General features: G+C 29.4%; 1 protein-coding gene across 2 annotated transcripts; it reads right to left on the reverse strand.

The window, feature by feature from the left end:
• Window positions 1-849: 849 nt before the first annotated feature.
• On the reverse strand, window positions 850-7727 carry LOC123297020 (GATOR complex protein WDR59). 2 transcript variants are annotated; one of them, XM_044878790.1, is made up of 10 exons: window positions 7505-7727; window positions 7182-7323; window positions 6891-7095; window positions 6543-6826; window positions 5433-6485; window positions 5031-5371; window positions 4514-4628; window positions 2136-2165; window positions 1687-1941; window positions 850-1257 (listed from the first exon to the last, which is right to left on the reverse strand). In XM_044878790.1, the coding sequence occupies exons 1-10, from the start codon at window positions 7606-7608 to the stop codon at window positions 967-969; spliced, it is 2820 nt and encodes a 939-aa protein (XP_044734725.1). In that variant the 5' UTR covers window positions 7609-7727; the 3' UTR covers window positions 850-966. The 2 variants fall into 2 exon arrangements, with proteins under 2 accessions (XP_044734725.1, XP_044734726.1); XM_044878791.1 differs by lacking the exon at window positions 2136-2165.
• Window positions 7728-9856: the final 2129 nt, after the last annotated feature.

The following is a 9856-nucleotide window of genomic DNA, read 5'->3' on the forward strand; positions in this document are numbered from 1 at the left end:
GACTAGTCGTATTTCTACCTCATTATAATTATAATAATGAGGTAGAAATATTAGAGATACTTTTTATTGAAATGACACTTAGGTTTTTTCTAGTTATTTAAAATATGCAATATCTACATAAAATGCGGTAAGGAGACTGGAAAGTTGACAACTCTAAAACACATATCCTTGGCACTAACCCAACTCTCCATACCGATTTTCAACCCTTTAGCATTGTTGCCAGATTGAGCTGTTTACCGAGAATTGGGCTAAGTAATTCTATTTTAAAATGGCAGTTCAAAAAAAATGTTCAATGTAGCAACTTTTCTTAAAAATGATCCCAAAACGACAGAAAAAAAACAAACATCTTAATACTTAAATAAAAATATTAATAATTTATGAAATTTTATTTCATATATTATTTGTTATTAAAATGGAATACCAAAAAGTAAAGTTCTTTACAATTTTTGTAAAAAAACAGTAGATTTTGCGATATTTTTTATGGAATTATGGTTTTTTGTAACTATAATTATAACCCGAAAATCATATTATAAAAAAAGTTGTTTAAATGTTAAAATATTCTACCATTAACAATATTTTGAAAGTTAAAATCTTCACAGAAGATTAACTTTAAAAAAAAATCAATATATTTACATAGTTCTGTTTTGAGACCAAAAAAATTTATTATTTAATCGTGTCCTTCTTGAAATAAATATTTAACTAATAATCTTTTTTAACGATATCACTGTCATACAAACTTTAATTTTGCTTTTCTTGCACCAATTAAGTTATTTTATCAATGCAATTTTTTATTTAATGCTAATCGAATAACCTTATTAAAAAAAAGTCTTCAATATAGCTTAAATTATTTCAAAAAATTGTTTAAAAATAATTTCAAGGTTATTTTACGTTTTATGCACTATTATTAAACAGCATCATTCTAATTGTAAGTAACAGAACTAATTTCAAGCAATATTTAAAAATAAATTATGAAAATACATTGGCGCCATCAGTTAAACATTTACAGCCACATCCTGTAGGGCATACATCATATATACGGAACCATTCCAAAAGATGTTTTGTGTGGCCACCATGACCACAAATTAAACAAAAGTTTGATGAACCGCGTACAGATATATGGCATACAATACAACTAAATGACATTTTACGACATTTATTACAATTAGGGCCGCGAGATGGTCGATCACAATAATGGCAGTCTGTTAAAAATTCAACACCTCGATGAGATTCTGGTGTGGTTGATAAAAATTTTAATACCTATAACAAAAATAACTTATAGATTAACAATATTCGGACCATATAATACACGTGAAAATAATAAGTCGATACACACAATGGATCTCCTAAGCCAACATTTTAACTAAACTAGTAGAAAATTATATAAATATTAAAAAAGATAATAAATGATAACTCTAGGATATTTTGAATATTATTTCGATTTAGTCCCAATTTTCTAGATCAATTTTTGTATTATATAAATACGTATTTCGACTACCAAGTAAGCATCATCAGCGCAGACCATAAAATGAGGGCCATGTAGATTATGACCAACAAAGAAAGAAATTCCAAAGAGGAATGAAAAATAATAAAATATTTGAAATCTAAAATGGAACTCCCATTTTCTTTTTTATCATTTTATTAAGGTAATACATCTCTTGAACATATTTGATATGGATTTTATATTACCTGAGATCTAGCATATAATAAATTCCATCGATATAAAATTTCTGCATAAAATTTTTTGTAACTATCATACAAAGCAGTATTTTTATCATCCAAAATATAGCAATCGTTTGCAGAACTTTCTTCAACTGGAAATTGCTGTTCGCTTAATTTCAAGTCATCCAATGAATTTGACCTAGTTGGTTTTCTAATTGGAAAACTCCATATATCAACGGCATCGGCTGGCGGTGGAATAGTATGATATGGTGATCCACCAGGCTAAATTTTTAATACAAGTTAACTTATTTTTTTTAATTTAAATTAAAAATATATTACAAATAGAAAAAAAAATAGCAAAAAAATGATACTTTAAAGCAGGTTGTGAAAATAAATAGAAATTTTATGTTAAAAGGCATGCAGACAAAATAAATGAAAATTTGTTTAGTAGTGATAGGCAGTGGCCCTAACCTTACCTTGAGCCACCGTTTTCCAGAGCCAAGACGCTACAAATTAAAAAAGTAAATATCAGTATTAATGTTTTCCGTTTCCCAACTATTGTTTTAATGCCAATCACCATCATGAATTTATAAACATTCTTAAGATAGAATGTCCGTAGTCCTACTTATTTACATAATGAAGTTAAATTTTGAGTCGATGTTAAGAATGACCGCCCCCTTGAGAACTGCTTAATTCATTATTTTTTGCCCGTCCATTAAAAAAGATATTGAATATCACAGTTGAAACTTTTTGCATGGGTTAAATGTATCAGTTGACTGAAATCGACACATTTTAAATTATATACAAAATTTATTAAAATAGAGAGTTTTTACAAGAATTAATTATTGGTACCAAGAAAACGGTTCTTACGCGCCTTGTTAAAAAGATTAAACACAAAAAAATTATTTATAAATATATTAATATGCAGCTGTGTGTGTATAATTTATATATATATATATATATATATATATATATATATATGTACACCATGCCTATGTATTATGTACAAGAACAAGGCTGATGTGACAAATAGTGTACGTATATATGACCATATTTTTATGAACTTGACTATAGCGGACATTCTACCTTAATTAAAAATTAGTCTTGAAAAATATTGAGAATTTGAATTTTAGATAACATGTAATAAAAAATGTAATATATCTTATTATCCAAGAGGAAACGACTCGCAAAATTTTTAAAAATAGAGAATTTAATAGATTAAAATAATTTAAAGTTAGCCTTTAATAAAGTAATATGAGGATAACAAAATGTTAATAATTTTCTGAAAATCACTGAAGCTTTATATTATATCATCTCTATCGATATCAATAAATCCTTTAAAAATTACAAGAAACCCTTTACTTGGAACGTTACTAATAACTAATAGTCTAGTAAACAAACACCATTTGGGAACGAACCAGTTCTATTCCCAGAAAATTTAATTAAGGCGTTATTTGATTCGGAATTATGTTTAGAAACTTTTCAGGGACAAATAAAGACATTGCGATAAGAATTACAAAAGTCATAAATAGTTTAATAACAAAAAAGAGAGAGAGAAAATGAAAATGAAATTCCTATATGCACATCTAAATTAAAACTATAAATATTGGTAAGAGTTCCGAAAGTGGGATTTATTTTTAGCAAATTTCCTGCTCTTGAAGGGTCTTTTTTAAATTTCGGATATCATTAATAGTTTTCGAAATATTTGCAAAAAATCAAACCCTGTTTTTTTTTTTTATTAAATTGTTTATAGCTTTTGTAATTTTTACCACAACCTCTTCATTTGAGTTCGAATAGATTATAAGCATAATTCCAATTCAAATGACACCTCGATCATAATTTTCCGAGAACTAGATCAGATTCGTTTTAAAATAGGGCCTGTTGACTAGACTATAAAATGACTAAAGAAGCAAACATGCTATTTACGAATTTGGTAAAATTTTTTATCGCAAAAAGGCCAACTCAAAGAGTAATTTGAAATGCGGTTAATGTAAGTCGAATAATAATTTATCTTTAATACTTTCACAGGGGAACGAGAAACATGTTTTCTGGCGGCGTTAGTTTTTTTTAAAGAAATTGGATGTCTTAAATGAGCGGATTGTTTTGTTTAAACTGAATCCCGTGATAAATCATAATATCAAAAAGAAATAAGTTATTTTTTATAAGCAATAATAATATAATTTAAAACTTCTTTTGAAATAATTCATCATTGAATTATCTTACTAAGAGGCCAGAACTACCTTAACTCATGAGCAACATACCTCAGCATCTCTGTTTCCCTGTGTTATTGCAAAAAATAATCTACAAACCTAATTATTCTCATGTTGGTCTTTTTTTAGTTTATGGAAATTACTTTTATAAATCGAAAACAATAAGAAAGCTGTAATTACACTAAGCGACACGATTTTGGTACCCAAAACATTATTAGCTTTTCTATGAAACTGCTAATAGCTAAATGATGAACACCCAAAATCACAAGCAAATTTTTGTATCATGTCACGTTTTTTAATTATTATGTGTAACTTTCTTTAGCCAAGTCGGAACTAGCCAATCACGAAATTCAAATCTACAAAAATCACGCCGAAATTATTATAAGTTTTTCTATTCATAAGATGATTGATTCATTAACTATCCTATTATTGTAGATACAATAAAACGAAAAAAAAAAATCAGGAAAGTATTTCCTAAAATTTTCAAAAGCTTACAAACATTGCGGTAGGGAGGATTTTCGCTCTGTTTATCAAAGATAACAAAAATGGTTCAAATTTGTCGCATAGTGTAATTTTTGGATGATTTCTATGAAATATAAGGCTACAGAAAATATTTTTTCAAAATTCTTAATTCAAATTCTTACACTATGACTGGATTTATGTCGTGTTCGTACTTCAAATGTACCCGTGGGCCGTGAAAAAACACAAGATAACATTGCAGCCATTTGAATATCAGACTTTTTTGCATAGTCGTTGATTCTGTAAATAACGAAATTTTAAAATTAGTTTAAGAATAATTATTATTATAATCGCAAATTTTTTTTATATAATTTTGTAGTAGCAAATTTGTAATAAGGGTAAATTATGTAATTGTAGGTGTTAAACAGATGTATTCTTTAAATATTTCGATACTTTTGATTATACAGGGCGTTCTGTTATTAACTGCCCTGTATAAATATTGACACCTGTAAAAACGAATGATTTAATTTTTTATCCAATAAAGGTAGTATTGGAAAAAAAATTAAATTATACGTTTTCAAAATTATCAAGATTCTTTTTTGTTTTTACAAGTTTTAATTAGTCTAATCGAAGTAAAGTTATTATATTGTAAGTAGGATATTTATAAATAATTTAAATTAGTTAAAGTATACATCAACGTACAATGATTCAATTAAAGCTCTCCCACAAGGATGAGATGTCCACGTGATATCATCTTCTTCCAAATTTTTACTATCGACAGTTTGATTTCCAAGGGTTGTAGCTGCAATACTTGCTAAAGTCCATGCTTGAACTAAATCAGTGCGGCCAACACTAGCAGCAATTACTGCATTTTTTTGACAAATTAACATTGGATCGTTGTTATCCAAAACATACCGTTCACCTAAAGTCCTATTCACAAAAAATAATTTTGAAACATCGTACACTGTAACCATCGGTTTCCCAGGAACATGTTTGCTTCTCAACTTTGTTGTTCTAGAATTTCTAGATGGATAATATGGAGCCTATAAATAAATACACCAAAGTTTAGTATCTAAAAATATTTATTTTGAATTATTAGCATACCCGATCCTGGAAATAAAAGGCAGTTATACTCATATTTCCTGCTGCCGTTCGACCAGTCATTGGATAAAGAACAGAACTTTGATTTCCTAATGCAGACATTGCACGTGGTGTTGAGCTTTCTGGTTTAACAGACAATCTTCTAGCATTTGGTGGTCTTCCAAAACACACAAGCATATTCACTGAACAAAATTTAGCACCTGAAGTCCGTGGAAATGGAATATACGCGTCATGGAACGAATTATTTAATGTTGTTGATAAAAATGGTTGATGCATTTTTAAATAATCTTGTGATGTATCAATATTTTCTTCATTTATTAACGAAAACTTTTCTAACGTAGTAACTAAATGCCGTAAACAAGGTTCTAAACATGATCGATTTTTACGAACTCTTTGCTGTGCGGTTTTTTTTAATTCCTTTAATAATTTGGACATAACAGTTTTGTCAATAGTAGTACCTTCACAAAATTGAAATACTGGTGTGGTATTGAACGGATATTTTGGTGGAAAATTGACTTGCATCATTATAAATTGGCCACTAGACGATGCTGTTACTGTACACGTTCGACGTTCCGCATCCATTTTTACTATTTCTACATTTGGTATGTTAACATTAATTAGTGAAAACTCCTGTTGGAGAGATTTAGGTTTCAGGCTGTTGCCGTTTACAGACTCTCTCGGTACAGATTTTTCACTTTCGATATCTGAAATGGCATCATCAAATTTATGAAGTTGAATTTCATCTGATAAACAACTTTGATGATCACCATCATCGAGATCAACAGATACATCTTCATCTGGCTCATGTCCACACAACTTTTGAAGCGACTGATCGATTCGCCATACGCGTAAACTTTGATCTTTTGACCAAGTAACCAATTGATAATCTGTAGAATTTTCTCTTTGTGGTCGCCATTCAAATTCTAAAACGACATCAGTATGACCGACAAATGTATGAACTGGTGCAGCTTGATTTACTGTATTCCAAAGTAGTAATCGATTGAAACCTCTTCGTAATTGTGGAACAACTACAGTCACCAGACCTTCACCAAAAGGCTGAAAAAAATTCCAGATTTAAGTCAAATATTATCGAAATTTTATATAGAAAATTACCGTAAAACGAGCTCTCCAAACTGGTGATCCAGTATTTAAAATATATTCAGCACGCTTTGGGTTTGAAATATTAAAAAATTTAACAGTTCCATCCTGACTCGAAGTGGCTAAACGATTTTCATGCTGTGGACTCCAATCCAAACCATGAATTTTGGACAAATGGGCGGCAATATATTGGACAGGAATTGTACCTTTACGTTGGTCCCATAATTTAATATCACCATCATGGGCTGTAGCTAGCAAATGTTCATTTAAACGATTCCATCTGACTTGCGTAGCGCCAGCTAAAAATTTATAAAATTTCATGTACAAACATTGATTTTTAAATATTTTCACACAATTAAATACCAATTGCTGACAAAGATAAAGATGGCCTACGCATATCACGAATATCCCAAATATGTATAAATGTATCTATGGAACACGATGCGAAAATGTTTATGTCGAAATGATGCCAATTTAAATCGCTTACGACCCGAGTATGTGATCGAACAGAGTGCGTAGTTGAAAAGTCTGATGTATTCCATGTCAATAATTCAATTTTCTGATTCGTCTTAAAATATAAGCAACGTAAAATGGTTAAGCTTTAAAGTAATTAAAAAAATTATTTTAAAATAATAAATAGTAATAAATAATTACCGCAATTGCACATATTTCTTTGTTTTGTAAACTTGGATTCCATTCTGCAACACTGACTTCGTAGTTACTTTGTGGCCTCGCAAACTTTCGTAATGAATCTGGTTGTTCATCTTCTAAGTTTTTTATTGCTAAATACCTACGACTGTAAAGACACATTTTAAATTAAATAAATCCAAATATATTTTACAATAAATCAGATATCAAACAGAGCAGGTACGAAAGACAAATTATTGGTAGAATTTTATCAAAAAGCTATATTCAGTTCCATGTTATGAGTAGTTTTTTACTAAAATAGTTTATAAATAAAATTTTTGGTGTATTACCCGGCTAAAAGGACGTATGTCCCAGTGCTATCTACAGCCATAGCACTGGCTTGTAAATCTCGATGTTCGGTAACCGTATATTCTGAACTCCATCTTTCCGCCATTTATATGTGCCTGTATTTATGCACTTATACGTTTTTTCGTTTTTTAATAAAACCAATGCATTTAATTTTTATTATACAGTAAATAACATTTCATAACATTGTTTAACATAACCACAATTTTAAATTTGTTATTCTATTTTTTGACGTATTTGCGTCTGCGTATTTCATACAGTTTCGAGCGACCTTAAAATCAAAGAGTATATGATAGAGGACGCAGAAATATAATTATGACATCTGCAGTCTGTGGCGTATACTACGGTTTTACATTTTAAATTCCTATAAGATCGGATCAAATTTGCCTGTGTTATCAAAAGAATCGAATTTTTTAACTTTATGACGTCATCAGAATCCAAAAAATTTAATTTTGCTCTATCACATCCAAATTTTATCCAATATTGATAAACCAAGTATGTAACCCCACTAAAGTTGGGTAATACTTTCCAAATTTGTGATAAAAATTAACCTAGCTTTAATAGGTTTCAAGAATGTGGAGTCCTGGTCCCAGAATTAAGCACAAAAGTGATAGCTAGCGAAATGTAAATTAATAAGCGCCTTTTAAATGATTCTGGACTAAATTTTTGTTTTACGTATAAAACATACGTTTTGTTTTGCACGTTTATTTCTTACACGTCGGTATCGGGTGCCTCCTTTGCCACGCCCTAGTTACTGACCTTCCAACATGAAGAGGCGATAAAAAAAATTAGGTCTTACTGCGCTTAGAATTGCATATGTACATTTTGAAGTAGGTGACTCGGGATTGATGCAGTGATATTTTCAAAAAATTTATCTCTAGCTTGGGCTGCCAAATCAAAATTTCAGAAAATCCAGATATCTTAATCTTCAGACTCACGCTACGTTAATTTTTTCACAAAACGGGCGATTTCATTATATTTCACTCCCTTTTCAATTTCTGGTGTTAATTATTTTTTTAAGTTTTTGCTTCACACTCACCCACCTGGTCACCTTCAGCTAGGTTTTGCTGCCGAACTTTTTTTGAATGTGCACTGAAGTTTCGCATTTTAAAAACGCAATAATATAACTGTGTCGGTGCGACTTCAACGTTCAACCATGCTTTAGATTACGTAGCTCTTGAAAATCTCTACAAAACAGTTTTTAAATCGATTGTATTTATATTAAAAATTAAATAATTGAAAAAAATTATTTGCTATCAATTACAATTTCATAGTTGATGCCTGTTTTAATCACGTCTGAAGTATAATTTGCATTTTATTATTTTGTTTGTCCACTTTGTGACTAAATGAAACTTTCCATGTATTAAGTGATTTGAATTTTTGACTCAGGCCTGGTCTGGTTCTAATATAATACATATTTAATACAAATAATAGTTTTTTTAAAGTGTCTTTATTAGGTTAAATCGTAAAAAAGTTTTTACAAATCATTTTACAAGCTTTTTATAAACAGAATGTCTATAAAAGGACTGCTCAAATAAGTCGATCCAAAGCCTTAGTACCAAATTGGTTTGTGTGGAAGCTATATGTTAAAATTTTGAAATCATTGGCTGTCTTGTAACTGAAACCCAAACGCGAAATTGTTTTTTTGATAAAAACGGCTATGTAGACTCAACATAGCCATAATAAGTTTATTATAAATCCATTTGCGAAGGACGCGGGGATTTTTAGATTACAAACCCCCCGTAGTTCTACGCCTATAGTGGTAAAGGATTAAAAGTGTTGAATTAATTAGATTCAGCAAATTGTTTACTACAAAAACGTTATCTTGATAAGAACCACTTATCCTCAGGATTTATAGATATACTCGAAGTTTGCAATTTTAATTAAAATAATTCGAATCAGTTTCAAAAAAAAAAAAAAAAAAAAAAACTGTACTATGATAAATTACGTTCAATTGTTTCACATGTTTTTTTGTATTTAAAAATACTGTAAATAGAAAACTTGTAGACCATACTAAATTAAGCTTATATAGTTAAAGATCTCGTACTTCATTATTCTAAAATGAACCCAGGTTTTAATCGAATTGTTAAAAATTGCAATAGATGGGTTTTACTATTGTATGAGCATAGTACGAAAAGTACTTTTTAACAATATTTTTAGATATAAAAAACTTCTGAATCAATTGAACGAAACTTTTCTTGGTTGAACTGAAACTAATTCCAATGACTAATTTTATAAATTTCGATTAAACACCATAAAGATAAACGATTATTACCAAGAAAATCTTTTGTAGTACACAATTTACTGAATCTAAAACACTTCCAATTCTTTACATC

The sequence above is a fragment of the Chrysoperla carnea genome, chromosome 1, assembly GCF_905475395.1.
Source record: "Chrysoperla carnea chromosome 1, inChrCarn1.1, whole genome shotgun sequence".
NCBI classification, from domain to species: domain Eukaryota; kingdom Metazoa; phylum Arthropoda; class Insecta; order Neuroptera; family Chrysopidae; genus Chrysoperla; species Chrysoperla carnea.

Coding starts and splice junctions, on each gene's coding strand:
- LOC123297020 (XM_044878790.1), bottom strand. CDS start 7,608: ATGGCGGAAAGATGGAGTTCAGAATATACGGTTACCGAACATCGAGAT. Junction 6,827..6,890: donor TTTATCTTTGTCAGCAATTG/GTATTTAATTGT, acceptor ATAAATTTTTAG/CTGGCGCTACGCAAGTCAGA. Junction 1,258..1,686: donor TATTATATGCTAGATCTCAG/GTAATATAAAAT, acceptor TTTTTGTTATAG/GTATTAAAATTTTTATCAAC.